At 39.4% G+C, this 17,080-nt stretch overlaps 1 protein-coding gene across 3 annotated transcripts in view; it reads left to right on the top strand.

Annotated features, from left to right (window-relative positions):
- SHQ1 (SHQ1, H/ACA ribonucleoprotein assembly factor) overlaps positions 1-16,479 on the top strand; it is a 39,612-nt gene extending 23,133 nt beyond the window's left edge. For all 3 annotated transcript variants that reach the window (XM_090148447.1, XM_031605791.2, XM_090148445.1), the window contains exon 12: positions 15,297-16,479. In XM_090148447.1, the coding sequence (XP_090004573.1) occupies positions 15,297-15,948 (652 nt within the window). In that variant the 3' untranslated portion in view covers positions 15,949-16,479. The remainder of the gene's footprint in view (positions 1-15,296) is intronic.
- Positions 16,480-17,080: the final 601 nt, after the last annotated feature.

Here is a 17,080-nt window from a genome sequence, read left to right as displayed (position 1 = left end):
TGACTCATGCTGTGGGTTCCCTTACACAGCCTGATGTCTTCCTCCAGTGCTTTCTTTGTCCACTGCTCCATGTATGTGCCCTCACAGAGTGGCTGTGTGATATCTGCTGGCTGTACCACAGCCGAGTGCAGGGCTGAGCAGCTTCCCTGGAGTTGCTGTCTAGGCAGGCAGTTAAATGCATGTTCTGTATCCCTTCAGAAGAAAACAATTGAGCCCATGCTAGTTTAAAATACCCTTATTTAAATACATGCTTAGTGTTAGGCAGGTACCACTTCATTACTGATAACTGTGTGTTTCCTGTAGTCAACTGGAGGTGAAACTGCTGGGGCCCCTGGAAATTTTCCAGGGATTACTACATCTGTTTGTGCATGGTTTTGTTGTTAATGCATCCCTAGATTTAATGGTATGAGGAATCAGAATTACAGAATGGCTTGGGTTGGAAGGGACCTCAAGGATCATGAATCTCCAACCCCCCTGCCACAGGCAAGGCCACCAGCTTCCCCAGGAAAGCAGAGGAATAAGGTGTTTGGTCTCATAATTTATGTATCTTTTGTTAGAACTCTTTTTCTTTAACTTGCCATTTCATCTTATTGCAAAACATTAGAAAGTCACAGTTTGTGTTGTGTATTGTTGTAGTCCTCATACTTGTACAACAGAGGAGATTTATTATGGTAAGAGATGAGCTGCTAAATTACTTCAGCATGTCCCATGGAACTTAGCCTGACACTTTATTTTTTTTATATCTGTATATAGGCAGCTTTAGGGTATACATACTCTGTCACATCTTCATGTTGCAGAGTACATATACTTGTACCTGAAACTAGTGTAATCCTGCTAATTTGGGTAATGTGGGTACAAATGCCATTTCAAACATGGACTGTTTACTTTAGAGTTAAGAACCATAATTCCTGGTGGCATTTGTGCAGTCTCTGTAGAAGCTGATATATTATTTGAATTAACTAAATAAAAGCTAACTCAAGTATTCCTAAACATGTTGAGCCTGCTTCTTTTGATTTGCAGGTGATACCTACCCTAAAAGGTAGGCTAGCTTCATAGCTCTGTTCTCCTTTTCATCTCTGTTATAATGGAAACCTAGTCCTTGTTACAACATAATTACCTAGTCTGAAGCCAGCAGGGAGTTGCTGCTTTATGTGTAGGGTGTGAAGTTCTCTAAGTAAATGTAGGATTAATTACACTCACAGCGTGTCGTCGGGGTGATGAGATTGACTGTGATTGTTCTGCCCCCCTTTTCCTTTTCCCTGGGCTGTCTGCATTACTGTTTTAATCAATACAATGCAATGCAGGCCTGAAGTTTTAAAGTCTGGCATTGCAAAGGCATCAAGGAACACATTTCTTCCAGGAAGAAATAAGATCAGTGATGTTAGGAATTCTAGTGCCACCTGTCATCTCAGATTTTAAAACAGGAGTAAGGATCTCTATCTCCAGCATTTTAGTTTTAGTGCATTGCATTGGTAAAAGTTTAGTAGTGGGAAGATTCTTTGTATTTCTTGTGACTGTTCTGTTGGCTCTAATGAATTTAAAGACTTAAAGGTATTTAAATACCTGGGGAAAAAAAACACTCAAATCCTGGGTTTGGATGTGTAAGGCAGCCTGCTGACACTTCTTCTGTAACCACACTGATAGTCACAGTAGTGCAGATAGCTTGCTGTTGTGCCCATCCAAACACTGTACCACTGAATGTTCAGAAGTCTTTCCTCAGTTGAAATATTTGTGCAGCTGTCTGTCTTATTAATTTACATTGTTCTCTATGGAGAATCCTAGCTGCAGTATCTTCCTTGCAGCTTATTGTCATATAGGCTCCCTCATACAGTGTTCTGTGCTTGATTTAAGTGCAAGGAGATTTAAGTGCGTGCAGATCATGTATAGCAGCCTTCCTGAAAAGAACTACTACAGGCTTTTACTGCATTTGGGAAAGCATAACATGAAAGCATAACATGTAATGTATTTAAATTTGTGTAGTGACATATGATCTTTTAGTTAATATAACTAGAGTTTTGATATATATTGCATATTAAAATTATTTGTTAGACTGACCACTCATTTGCTAACTTAGGAAACCTGACCCAGTTATTTGTGAAGATGTAGAAAACTTTGGGAAGTAGAAGCTATTCTGATTGTGGCATTTGTTTTCTGTAGTGGTCTGGGCCTTTGTGAAACTCAAAATATTTTAATAGAGGAAAAGCAGCCTTTTTTGTCTTTTTTTTTTTTTGCTACCTTTAGGGTTGGTGTTCATTAAATCCTACTCATTCTTTGTGGTTTTGCAGTGTTCTTAAGAGTAACTTAGCTGTGACATCCAGCTAAGGGCTGTACTGCCTAATGAGAGATGCATGGAGTAGATGTTGACTGTGAACATCTGTTAGGAAAACACAAAGTTCAGAAAGGAGGATTCAGGAACAAAACTGCCTTAACAGATCTCTTAATGATATACTACTAGCACGTTAGTTTATTACTTTTTCTATCTGTACGTGTGTGTGGGGGGGAAATCCTTGACAGAAGGATTACTCAATGGTTTAAAGCATTCCCAAATGTTAGAGGAGTATGCAAATGTTCAGCTGTTCACCTCTTGGATTCAGCAGCCACGATTCAGAAGAACAAAGGCACAGCAATTGTATATTCTGGATGAAAATCCTGCTGCTTGGATCTGTGGGATTAAACTGAGCTGCTCAGTGTTTAAAGTACTTCCTGCAGTTTTATCCTTACTTAAGATCTCAACTCTCAGTGATGTATTTTATGTGAATTAGTTTCATGCTCAATGGTACTCTGCCTTGGCTGTAGCTCAGGTGTCACTTCTCCTTGTTTGCTACCCATGGTAAGTGAAGGCTGTGACCATTTCAGCTTTAAGTTCCAGTTTTTAGTGGTGATGCATAGAAAAAACTACTTTCATGTTGCTGCTTTGAAAGCAGCCTTGCCATCAGCATCTGCTTTTAGTGTCTGTTCTGATGCAGCTGGTTATATTATTTATCAGACAACAGCCTTGTTGCCATCCGTGGTACAAGAGATAAAGCAAAAAGTCTTGATGCTGCTCGTGATCACACCTTTCAGCTGAATGCAGTAAGAAAGCTGTTTTATCTGGTTATATAGGCATTGTTTTCAGTGTCCTGTGATGACTTGCAGTGGTAGCTCACAACTGCAAGCCTCAATTATTGTAATTCCTTCTTAGCAGGCTTTACGTGCTGGCATTACTGCTGCTGGCAGTGAGTTCAGCGTGCAGTGCTGTGTGTGCTTACTGCTCCAAGTAATTGGGCTGCATTAGGGTTGCTTTTCATTCACTACTTTGGTGGCCTGTAGCAGTGTATTAACTGTCAGATGTCCCAGCTGGTTTTCAAGCTTCTACTGAGCATGGGAGTGGCTGCTTCAAATGGTCTCTTTGCAGTCTGTTTTGGTTTGTTGGGTCTGTTTTCTGCATGTTTCTGTTTACGTACTACCAAGTGTTGGAATCCCTGGTGTGTGTTATAGGAAATACTGGGGGAAAAAAAAAAGGAACTGGAAAGAGATGGATTCTTCTGTTAGTTAATGAAATTAAGATCATCCATGTTTTCAGAGTTCTTGTCTGAGTACTGTCCAGTGTCCTTAGCAATCTGTAAGAAAGTACTGTGCATCTTTTTATAGATAAAAATTAATTAGAAACAGTTCTTTTTTAGGTAGAGGATAATGATTTGAACAGATGAGTTGCACAGACTGACCCAGATTGGCAACATATGCTTATTTGAACAACATGTGTTTTAATACAATCAAGTCTAAGATGGCACGCTTACAGTAAAAGATTGTAGATCATAGTTGAGGGTTGGAGAACAGGAGATAATTAAGGGCAACAGCTCCAGGAAAAACAGCTTGGGTCGTGCTTGAGAACTGCTGGAACCTGAGTACGTGGGCCCCTCTCAGTAGGTAAGAGAGCAGTGAGTGCAGAAGCAGAATCGTGTCATCTTGCAGAAGGTGGCATCGCCTGTGGGACAGCTCACAGTAATTCCAGCCTCTGCTTCTCAAATTGAGGTTGAGAATTGGAAAGAGCAACAGGAGCAAAGGGTCCTTGAATGTATGTCTGATTGACTTGTGGTATGGCAAGAGCAAAAAAAGCTGTAGTTAACTGATGAAGTTAGAAGTTGATGTGGGTGTCTGCCAGGTATGATGGGCAGAGACTTCTGCCTATTTGTCTGCTATGTGACATGAAGTTAAAATCCAAAAACACTCTGAACATGGAACATGAAAAATTCAGACCAGGAGTACGTTCTTATGTTTTCCTGGTGAAGGGTAATCATGAGTTGGCTCCTTCTCCATAGGTTGAGCTATTCTTTACAGTTTTGTTTGTTTCAATCAAGGTAGCAGTTCAGAAGCATACCTTGTATTTCAAATGCTAACCATGGATCTCACACAGAAACAATACGAGGTTCTTTACAATTTATTTTTTTAAAGCAGCCTTTTCTAGCCTTAAAAAGCCAGTGCTGTCATCTAGCACATAGAACCTATGTAAGGGCACACCAGTTTATTTAAGAGAGCGTTGGCTGTTGATGCTTGAATTTGGTAGAGAACCCGCATTTATTTTCATGCCAAGTCATTTGCTTTTAATCCTCAGATCACGGTTCTTTGATTTAAAAATAGTAACTAAGAATTTGCAAGCACATTGTGCTTCTCATCTTTCACTGTTTTGATGCATGTTTTTAATATGGTTTCTTTTTGTTTACTGTCATCCTGTGCTGCTGTGCTTCTCATTAAATATTGCATCTTATTTAAGGCCTGAGCTGTCACTTCAATTGTCTGTAGAGCAGTAGGTGTGTGTGCAGCACTTTGTAAATAACAATACCCAAGTAATGTAATATATTACTTAAGAGGCTTAAAGCAAAACATTGTTTGCCCTGAAGGTTGAAAAGTGTGATAGACAGGTGGATATAATGCCAGAAATTCTCCTTTATATATGTTTTAGCAAGCCCTGTAAAACATGGATTTTTAACAAGGGATTTAATCTCTTTTCCCAGCTGCTAGCTGCAGTTCCCTTTGATGTTTTTCTTCTCCTTTCCTCTGTTTGTTTTTTTTTCCATTTATTCCATCACTTTCCTATGGCTCATATTCCTCCAAGCTGTGTCTGAATGCACCTTGCTGTGGGTAGAGAAGGGATAGAAGAAAGCCATTTTTTTCCCCTTCAGGCTATTGCTTTGATTTCCCAAAGTTGTTGGGAGGCAGCTCCTGCCTGCCTGCAGAAGGGTCAGCAGTGGGTGTCACATCTTTCAGCCTGTGCATCTCAGCTGGCTCCTCTGCCTCCATTTGGGGAAGGCAGTGCTTGTGCTCGCTGCCTCTGAGCAGGAGGAGTGTGCAGCTGTGATCAAAGTGGGGGCTGATCTGTGGGCTGTTAATGCCTCCCTGCTTTGTTTTCAGCCCTCTCTGGAGCAGGCTTGGTTCAGTGGATGGGGCATTATAATTACAGCCTAAAGGTGGAATCTAACCCTGGAGCCCCTGATACTAGGAGCCCTACAAGCATGGTGGGATGATGGGGAGGAGGTGGGAGCAGGCTGATTGGTTGGGGTGCCTGCAGATGTGTGCTCACTTGCCAGGAGCTTGCAAGGTGCTCAGGTCTGATGTGTTTCTCTGTTGAGATCATGTGAGTTGACAGGGTCTGTGGTTGGGATGGCTGCAGGTTGGGGTTGCTGTTGGGGTGTTGTGTGTTGCAGTCAGAATGCTGATCTACCTCATTAGGATTTCTGCTGTTAGGTTGGTAAATCCCATTGCAAAGGGGCAGGATCCTGTTTTAATAATGTGTTCTTAACAGTGCCTTTAAGTCTATCTGTTATCATTGTTTCCATTATTTTTCCTCATGCATGATGACTTCACCAGCATTATTCTGACATTAAAATTCACATCTTCTGCACTGCTTTTTGTGGTTATCTTTCATTACCATGTTATAGTACAAACTATGATTTACAGTGTTAGGAGTTCAAGATCCTAGATCATGAGAAGTGGGAAAGACAAAGTTGCGTGTAATGGCAGTTGAGATACTTAAGAGCAAGATGAGGCTCATGTAGAATGAGTGCTGGCATTACATTTCTGTAACACAGTCAATATTTGCCATCACAGTTCATGATCTGTTCCTTTCTCTGCATCTGTTTTGTGGTGATTTACCTATTCACCACTTGTTATTTTGTCATATGGAACTTTGGAAGCTGTGCCATTGTTAGATATTTAGGCTTGTTTTGACTCACTGAAGCTATTTTGACAACACTGAACTGTTTCTAAGCTCAGTTAAACTATTCCTAAAGTATAAACAGTGATTCCTTTTTATAGTCCAGTATTAATTACAAGGTTTTTTTCTTATGAATGCTTTCATAATAATGTATACATAACTAAGCTGGACTTGATTTCTTTTATAATGTGAAATGCTTAGTTGCAACTAACCAAAAAGACCAAGTAAGACTAAGTAATTAAAGTAAAATATTATACTGGAAAGCTTCATCTTTGTTTAAAATATTTATAAATGTGAAGTTCAGCTCATACAGTATTCAGGATCATTATAAAAGGAGTGCTGTGGAATTTCAGAAAAAATATGGGAAGTCACTTGAAATGCTCAGATTTATTAACATACAGTCACTTAAATTGAAATGATGGTGCAGTGCTTTGTATTTGATTTATGTTTAACAAACTGTAATACTTTAAGCTATGTAGATAGCAGTTCATGTTTACAAGGCTGCAAGTTGGATTGCATCATATCACTCTTAACTCCCGAATTCATGCAGTGCCCTTTGAAATGCAGAATTTCAAGATGAAAGCATTTTATATTTCCCTTAAGCCCATTGGATTCTTCCACATCAGCCGTTGCTTTGTCTCAGGACTGCTGTCTGCTACCTGGAGACATATGGTAGGTTTCTCTTGGCTGTTCTCTCTTGTACAGAGAGATGTATTTTCCAGACTACGCCTTGAACTCAGTGCCCCCATTTTATCGTGTGGTTTTCCTATGTTTAAGGTAAAGATTTGGTGTGCGGTGAATATTTTTTCCAATCTCCACTTTGATGTCTACAAGGGAAGAAGGGGGAAATGAGCCTGTAACCTTTGTACAACAATCCCAGTCTTTGTGCCCTGGTTTCTTCATGTTCTTCAACACTTCCACTGTGCAGGAGGCAGCACATACAGTAGCTGGTCTAAGCAGAGATGAGCTCCTTGGTATAGCCATGCTGTGGTCTCCCTTCAAACCATTGCACACATAGCTGCATTCTCCCTTTTCTTGTAGGGGTGATTATTTCGGATCTACCTCTGAATATCATCATCAAATATGTAGGAATTTAAAGATCTTTTTCAACTCGTAGCCTCTCAGATTTGTTTAAAGTTGCCTATTATTTCTAAGAGTTGTTATAAGGGAACTTGTTATCACTAAGTGTAGAGATTACCTAACTGCACAGACCCAATTTATTTAGGCTAAAAATCACAATCTATTATCTTGAGAAATTGAGAGAATTAATTTTTATATGTGGTTGCATAAAATATCCTAAGTAGACTGGACATGTTGTTTTAGCCCCTGGCTTTTCATAAGGAAACTTAGAAACTAAGTTGCTCTTAGCTCTGTGTTCTGGAGACTGTTCATTTCCTACAAAGGCAGTGGGTAACCTGGTACTACATCACATGAACAAACGTGTTGTGTTTACACTCATCTGTCTTTCTTTTGCTGCAGATAATGTGGAAGATTAGTTAAAGTTTAGGTCAATTTCGTACCTGAGTCCTGAAGAAAATTGTTCTGTTTCTCCTTCACAAACACATTAAATTCAGCTTTGTTCTTACATTACCTTTGGTGCTCATTGATCAGAGCTAATGAGATTTTAATGGGGTTATCTATTGGTTCTGCCTCTCGCTATAAAAACGTATGACAAACTAAGTAGGTGGAACTGTTGAATGGTGCAGTTTGCTTTATCTTGCTGGCTGGTGATGGCACTGCCTTTGCTGTGGTTCATCAGATCTCATAAGGCAAGTAGGATTCTGATGGACCGCCTTTAAGAAGGTTCATTTCAGTAAAAATGATAAAGTAACAACAAAAAATCTGGAAACAGTGATTTAGTAGATGATACTTATTCCATAAATAAGTGTTTTTAAGGAATTTTGTGGATTTACTCTCCATTTTTGTAGGAGGGAATGGAAAATGTTTGACTTTCAGACTTCTCTGCTCATTAGGGACCTGTGGTATTGTCTGTGCAAGGATAAAATATTATCTGTATTCTGAATGAATGTGCTTCTTTCCAAGAGAGAGCTGCCCTTTGCGTCAGTTAATGGGTGTATTTTCTTTTCCACTTCATGCCTCAGACTTGAGGGTAGTGTTGTTCTGCTTCATTAAGTTTTAGCCATGCTTTGCTGTTGAGGCTGGTTGTGTTCCCAGAACTGGGCAAAATAAAATCTGTGAGTAGTTCCCCAGTCTTGCAGGAAATTGGAGGAAAAGGGTATGTAAGGTACTTTGCAATAAGAGCAAATCATTATTACGGTCTGTAATATAGCAGGGCTTGCAGATAGGCAAAGTGTTTGTCGCTGTTTAAAATGTACCAAGACTACAGTCTCTGCCATGAATTACTTCCAGAGCTTGATTTGGTGGTGGGGTTTCACTGCTACTTCCTGCAAACAAACCTTGTGAGAAGTCTCTAAGCACTGCGGGGCTCATTCTGTGCTTGCATTCTCAAAACAATTTCTGTGTGGTTAGAAGTCCTTGAATAGTGAAGCACTCATTAAGAATGTCCTTGGAAGGGGAATAAAATGTGGTGAAATATAGCAAGTGTTTTATATGAGATGCCATAAGGTATAATTGAATCAGAGACTCTTATCTCTGTGCTGATTCTGAAGCTTGTTTTCTTTCCTAACCTGTGACTGTAGTAGTTTGGGCAAATAAATGGTGGTTTAGTGTGAGTTTCTTATGATTGCTGCTAAATGTCCGTTTGTAAGGATTATTTTCCTAAACTGGAGGATTTTTTTTATTATCTAATCTTTATAAGTGACCACTTCTGCTTGTCTCTGCCTGTTGACCCAGGTGTTTCTACATTAATGAAGTTATGTCATTCTTGTTATTGCTTCTGTGTTTTACAGTCAGAGTTGATCAAACTTGGCCTTTTTCATGTCTTGAGTATTTTATTAAAATCAAATTGTCCTTCAGTCCTGTATCGTAATAATGGAAAAACAATTTCAAACAGCTAGAAAGAAAAAATATATGTAATGATTCAAGTGTGGAGAGATGTTTGAATTTGTTGGTTGCCAGTGACAGTGCAGCACAAGTGACGTTGTATTGCAGCCTGTCCTCACCCAGTCTTGTTGCAAGGTGGGTAATTGTTATCCCTTATAGTTTAACTTGTGCTTTAGTGTCTTGTTCATACTTCCACTTCCACACCCTCTTCATCTGAACTGCTGGGACTCTGCTTTGGGGTAGCATCTGGTGATGCCTGAGATAGTATTAATTCCAGAATTGCTTTAATTCTTATGATGCCTCTGGCTAAAAAGTAGTTGTGGGAAGTTGTAATTAATGCTGCTAGGTGTGTAATTTGGCAATATTTAAAGTGGTTGTGCTCTTGGCTGGTTGTACTGCTTGTTATCTTACCTGTTTTATCTGAGAAAATGGGTGTGTGTGAAACTTTCCTAAGTATGAATTTTGCCAGGCTTTGTTGAGAAAGGTAGTTTAAACGTAGACTGAAGCTTTCTCCTTAAACTGAATAACTTCTCACACAGTAATCATACAAAATTTAGACAGCTGGGAGTACTGCATGATCCAGCAGTCAGAAAGAAAGGCTTTAGCTTAATGCAGCAGCTTTGCTGTAAGATGAATCTGAGGTGTCCAGAGTCTCAGTTGGCTGGAGGTAAGTTACCCAACTGCTCAGTTTGTGTTTGTCAGCCCTGCTGACTGGCACAGCGTGATGCTGGATTGTAGTTGAATGCATCTTGAAGAATTGTTGGCCTACCAGGGTTGGCTGCTTGGCAATAAAACAGGCCCATTTTCTTCTGTGGTAAAACTTACAACACTACAAAGGCAAGTCTGCACTTGAAGTATCTGCTGTTTCTTTGAGATGTGTTTATCTGGCCTGTAAGGCTTAAAGATAATTAATGTAAAGTGTTTTACATGTAAAACAGGGCTTGTCAGCTCTGTAGAGCCAAGTTAGCATTGCTAGCGTGGAGAACTGATTCCCATTGTAACACAATTAATAGGCCCTAACCACATTGGAACAGCATCATATAACAAGACTTCAGTTATAAATCTTGGTTCCAAGACCAGTTAGGTCACACTTAAGCACCAGGCTGGTAACCAAAGCTGCTGTCAATGTCTGATATGTAGGTTTGTGTACTTTGTTGCTTTTGTGCTGTACTTGGGCATGAACAGCTCAATCTGCCACGACAGCACGTGTGCTCTGTACACTGACTTGATTGTGATTGAGCAGTGGTAGACAGGAGGGAAATCCTATTGCATTGCAGCTGTGGTTTGCTATCTTTTTTACATCTAGTTTGCTCCACAAACTTCAGAAAAGTTGATGATTGTATACATCTGTAAATGCAAAGCCACACTTCTGTTTCAGTAGAAATAATCTTTATTGTTCACAAAAACAGGAGCATGCTACAGCACCCCTGCAAGCAAATGCTCTGTTCCACAGTGAAATATTACTGGCTCCAGTTTTTAAAGGCTGTCAGGCCAATTGACTATTTACTGCCATGTTTGCAAATACTTTGCACAGTATTTTCAGTATGCAGCTTGCATGCCATGATCAAGTGTGCAGTTCCATACCTCATATAGAATGAAGTGTAGGGTGCTGACTTTATATATTCAAGTTTTCTGGGTTTTGATTTTTTTTACATAACTGAACTGCTGAGACAAGAGATTTGGATGGAAGGAAGATGGAAAGGTCACTTTAAAACCTTTTCTTTTTGTGCTATTTCTCACTGAAGGTATACAGAAGTGTAGTTACTTAGTTTTACTGTAACACTTCAGGAAACCTAGAGGCCTGGGGACAGGATGTGTCCCCACGTCCTGTGTTTATTCTTTACCTTCTGTGGCAATGGTGACTTTGGTTGGTGGGCTTTCCTTCTGGCTGTTGTTGAACCTCCCTGCAAAGGCTCTTCTGATACTTTTTCACGCAATTGTTACTCTTTTACAATCTGGGATGTATGAAACATAATTTTCTAGCACATGGAGAAACTCTTCTGCTTTCTAGACCAGGATTATACAGCACCTCTGTCTTGAAATCTTAATTTCAGACGACCCGAGTTGCCTTGTTGTTACCTGTTCCTCAAAGCCGTGCCTTAAACAAAACACGCATCTGATCAGTTTAACCTGTAATTAAACATTTTCCTTAAGCAACTGACATCTTGATAACTAATAATTACCTTGTGTGGCACCTTTAAAGCCTATTAGGCAGGTTTATGTAAGAACACTATTACCATAATAATAAGATATCATTACCACAAATGCGCATACTGAATGAGCGTGTCTTAAAGTAATCATGCAATTCCATTAATCATACTTGAAAAATTAAAGTATTTGCTGTTTAATCTCTAAAATGCTACTCCAAAGATTTTGGAAACAGCGGGGCTTGTTTACAGCAAGTCTGTAGTGCATGATATCTCATTGCTGGTGTCTCATTTTTGTTTCCTTAATTATTGCTTGCTTTTCAGCCAAGGAAATCATCAGCTCAGACTCAGTACCTCTCATAGAAATGCTCTGATTCCTGTGCTTTTTGCCTTGTTCTTGTCCAGAGAGTAATATCATCTTTTCTTAAGGCTGATGTGTAATGCACTCCTGAAATTGTTTTCCTTGAAATTAGTTAATTGCCTTAATTGAGATGGACTGATATATACTAACTGTAATTCTGCTAAGGAAAAAAGAAGGGAAAAAAAAAAAACAACCCATAGTGCTGTTATTCAATTTTTTTTTGTTTCTTTCATAGAAGAAATTGGAAAGTTTGGGAGTGGAGTTCAGTTTTTATCTGTATGTTTGTCAGAAGCATGAGACTTAGAAGCTTTCCTTCTGTTTGAAATGTTGAGCTCTGCAGACTTCCAGTTTTTCCTGGAAGAGACTTGATGAGGAAAGCGGGTGGTGAGAGGAAGTGTTTCATCTACTGGGAAATCTGAGTAACCAAAAGAGGCTTTTTTGTGTTGTTTTAAATCCAATTAAAATCAAATACCTGATGCAGCTAAGAGCTAAAATATAGCAATGAGGCTTTGGGCAGCCTGGTCTGTGGGAAGGTGTCCCAGCCCACGGTGGCGGAATGGGACTAGATAGCCTTCAAGATCTCTTCCAACTCAAACCATACTAAGATTTGGTGAAGATAATGTTCTAGGTTTTTAATGACTGCTCAGAAGACTCTTATTCTGGTTGGCCTGATGTGATTTTGGGGTGTCCACACAGTTGGAGAAGGTTGCATAGGTCTGCCTGGTCTGCACCCTTGCTCAATTCTGAAACGTGTTCTGTGACCTTGTGTGTGGTGCTGGCTGTTGCTGCTCCATGGGACACAGCTGTGAGAACTGAAGCAAAGCAGTTGTAGGTATCAGGAGGACAGATGGAGTTGTTGGCTTTTTGCAGGCATTTACTCATTCAAGCAGAGTGTGCGTTTGTGCTGTTGCTGTTAGGATGGCAGGGCAGGCTGTTCAAACAATGGCATCTTCTGATAATCCTTTGTAAAGATGAAAAGCATGTCTTCTCCCTGTAGTTCTAGCCTAGCTTTTGAGAAAAAGGAGCACACATGAATCTTGAAGCCACAGTTGTTTTACAAGTTAATTATCATTATTTTGTAGTCTGTTTTGATCAATTAGAAGGTAAGCTGAGCTATTCAGAAGAATGCCTTTTGTAGCTCTATGCTGTCCAGTGAGACCAGTGTTTCTCTGCTGCTGTCAAACACCGTTTTCATTCATTCTCTTTGAATTCATTGATAGAAATGCACTTGAGTATACAGTGCTCAAAAACTTGCAGCTTTAGACAGGCCATTCTTTTATCTGTTGGTTGTACTGCATCTCATTGTAGTAAACCAGTGTGTGGAGTCAGGCACTGTATTTTCTTCTCACCTCTTATCATTAGTAATCTGGAGCACAGTGGAGTATTATACAATGCCATACATCTCCTAATACTTGACTCCTTCCTGTGGCATGTTCCTATACCTAAGGTGTTAACAACATTATAAGAGAACAGTGAAAGAAGAGGAGGGAATTCTAAGTGATTTCAAGGACTGAATATCTCATAGGAAACATCTGAAATATTGCAGTAGTGGAAATACAAACAAAAATACACGTAGTGTTTCAGGAAACAATGTGACAGGTGATAGAAGAAACGTGTGGATAAACAGAACTTGAAAAAGTGACTGTCTGTAATGGCAGATGTAAAACAGGTAGCTGGAGTTGAAGATGCACTGCCAAAGGAAATTGTGCATATGATTGCTCATGGATGTCCATGAAATTAAAAGGAACTGCATGTGAAAGAGGTACAAAACAATATTCTGTCACAGTGCACATTTAGGTTGCAGAGCCTGGCTGCCCACAAGGATATGACATAGTAGGACAGCCAAATGAACAGAAATTGCACCTTTGTATAATGAACCTCCCTGACATGGGAGGGGACATGCACACATGTGGAGTTGGAAGGAAGTAGGGAAACAGTTTCAAACACAAAGAAGAAAAAGGTTTTCTGTAAGGGATGTGAACTTTGGTGACTGAAAGCATAAACCAGCTTCTCTCCAGTGAGTTCAGAGAACAAGTTTCCCTACAAGGCAGATTATTCTCACCACCTACGTGTGAGGCTTCAGGAACCTTTCTACTCATCGGTTGTTTTTTTGTTCATTCTAGTTTTTAGGAAAATGCTCTCTTTTGTTCCAAATTAGGTTGAAAACTTCTTAAACACTGTGTAACTTAAAGTTCAAATTCTTGATAAAAATGAAGTATTATGCCAGAAGATCTACATGTCTATAATGCCAAGTAAGCAACTTTTGAAAATCTGGAACTTGTGCTTACATTGAAGGTTGCTTAGACTTGTGATTTAATTTTTAGCTTTAGAGTTGCTTCTGGTAAACAGTTTCCTTAGTTTTCCACTCTGTCAGTTGGTCTAAGGAAGGTTAATGATTGCATTCCAAGTTAGGCTTTGAAATGCTGCTCTGTGTAAAATGGGTAAGAAATTGCATTGTATTTCCCTTCCTCCACATTTAAATACAATTCCTTTAGGAGCAAAAAAAAAAAAAAAAAAAAGAAGAGTATGTTATACTGAGTAATTATCCCCCCTGGGAAATAGAATATAAAGATCTTTAAAATCATTCAGCTGAGAGAACGAGCGCTTTAACTTCTGCCTCGCAGGAGTCATGTATTACATTATCAGCTACTTGCTCCGGTGTCAGTGTGTCGTGCCTTGCAGGTTAGCAGGTTTTGGCAGAGGAAATGAAACCCAGTCGGTTACTGCAGGATTTATAGTAGACCTGCTGTTGCAGGAAGTGGTGAAAAGTTGATTGATAGTCTAAGGCAGAACTCTGCAACAAGAAACAGGATGTATGCTTGTGACTTTATACCCGCTTTCCCCTCTGGCTGCCTACCCATTTCAAGGCATTCTTTGGCCTTTTCTTCCTTCTGCTTATAAATCTGTGACGGGCTTTCCTGGTAAACCATGAGCTGACCTCAAAACACTTAAAGGGATGGAAATTTCAACTGGAATACAAAGAGTAAAGCACAGTGTGCAGCCAGTGTAATGAGCATCTCATGGCACTGAGGTGGCTGTGAAGAGAAGATATCACAGATCCAAAGAGTGGGAAGAGTGGGAAGTGTGGGATAAGTAGTGTGGTTGTAGGATAGCTTCTCCAACTTGCTAATACTCTAATTTTGTTAACAATTGTATTTTCTATGTTAGTAAATGCATGCAAGTTAAAATAAATCTCGTACTTTTATTGAACATATATTTTTAATAGGTGCTAAATGTGTGCATTTTGCAGGGGAGATTGGATTTAATTTCAAATAACCTGTAGAAGAGCTGGGAGGCTGTTAAATATGTAACCAATACAAAATCTGAAGACATCAAATAGTTCCAGGAGCATTAACAGTGAAAGTTCAGCATGTAAAGAATGAAAACCACCCTCAGAGGTGGACTTGTTTCGGGGGGATGTGGCCTAGCCTTGTGAGAAGAGTTACCCCCAACAACAGTAATTACACATTCTGATATTTTTTGTGCAGCATTTATTTTTACAGTCAGAACTGAAGGTAAGCAGTTGTTTGTAAAACAGATGACTAGCCAGTGGTTTAGGGCTTGTGTTCTCCATATCAATTTGGAATATTCTGTTTGTGAAGTTAAGTAATACGCTTTGTTCTTCTTATTAAAGGTCAAAAAAGTTGGCTGCACTTTCTGAATCCTTGCAGAAAACCACACTTGCAAAGTCCCACTTAGGATTTGAGCTAGAAGAGCTGGAAGCAGCAGCAGTGCTGGTACTAGAAGAAGAGAGCAAGTTAACAGCTGCTGGCATGGTTTCCAGGCAACAGCTGCCATCCTCTGAGTCGGAGACAAGTGACTCTGAAGAATCAAGCAGCACTTCATCATCTGAGACAGAAGGGTCTGATTCAAATGAGCGAGAGTCCTCAACTGCTGAAGATGGGGAAATAAATTCTTTACAAGGCATGCTTCAAGAAGAGAGGACAGCTCCACTTATTGACTGTAATGGATTAAGGCAAGGCACAAACGCTTCAACGTTTGAGGTTAGCGATGAAAAATCAAAGGCTTCTTTGCAATCTCCTTCTGTTCCTGGAAAATTGATAGAAGAATTAGAAAAGCAAATGCACACTGCAATGAGACTTTCGGAACAACCTGAAGAATTGGCCAGTGCAAGTGGCTTTGCTTTACAGGAACAAGAAGAAAACCATATATCTGAACCTGCCAGGTTTCCCAAGGTTACTACTGGGAAGGGGGATTTCCTGGAGGTGCCTTCAAAGACAAATCCACTGCTGCTTTTTTGCAGCACAAATGAAGATGAAGACTAAGGGGCCATGTTAGAGCACAGTGTGACTCACTCACACCACAGCTCAGTGCTGCAGTGAGGTCTTCCCAAGGCTATCCTAAGCTGCAGAGGGAAGTTAGTATTTTTCTTTGCGTTGACAGTTTCAAGGACAAGATTTCTTCTGAAAAGAATTGATGTGATTATATGGTACTCTCATAATTATTTTTAAATTTTTTTTAATTCAACAGAATGAGAATTGATCTCTACGTGTATGAATGTGGAATTCCAGTAAGCTTTTAGAATTTTTGTTAAGATATGTAGAAGAATGATGCTGTAATCAAATACAGTTGAATACATTTGTAGTGTTTTGGTTATTTTTACACATTGGTATTTACTTAAAATGTTCTCATGTTTGCAGAAACTTGTTTGACATTCTTCCACATTTCTTTGTATTGAAATACTTTATAGCTAACTACATTAAAAATATTGTTGGTTATAATATTAAAAATGTAATTAATCCTGACAAATTAGATACATTCTATTTTTTTAAAATAAAGAAAAGTTTCAGTTCAGAAAGGCCTATAATTTGTATTTCTGTGGTTTTCATGTAAAGTTATTTCAGCTTTTGACTGCCATTAATTCTTTTGTGCTGTTTTTGAAATTTTCACACATGAACACTACTATTGCTTTTTTAAAGAACAAAAGTTCTAATTACTTCCTCTGTATATAATCTTAATATCACCAAAGTAATATTAACCAAAATGATGAAACAAGGTACAGTGTACAGGACCAAAAGCAAACCTGCACTGTCTAGACATATCTTTGTTACTTGTTTGAATAGCTTTGGCCAACTCATTGCTCCTTTTTGTCTTTCAAGTTTTCTATATGTTTTGTGCGAAGTTCTGCCAGTGGTAGATAAGTCCTTGAAATAAGATGGAAGCTGCAAATGGTGCCTTGCCTCCAGCCTCTAGTGGAGAATTTGGTGGGGGAAGCAGGATGGGATATGGAGCACCAGGTTTGGCCCATGTTTTGACAGAACAGGATTGTCTGATCCATACCTCTGGAGGAACAAGCCATGATTACTTTCCAGCCTTTTAACTATTCAAAGAGTATATAAGAAATCCTATGCTTAAGGACTCTTCACCATTGTTGTGCTGGAAACCAGCAGGCCAGTT

Source organism: Phasianus colchicus, chromosome 11 (genome assembly GCF_987193195.1).
Source record: "Phasianus colchicus chromosome 11, bPhaCol1.hap1.1, whole genome shotgun sequence".
NCBI lineage: Eukaryota > Metazoa > Chordata > Aves > Galliformes > Phasianidae > Phasianus > Phasianus colchicus.
This window is presented reverse-complemented; position numbering and strand designations above follow the sequence as displayed.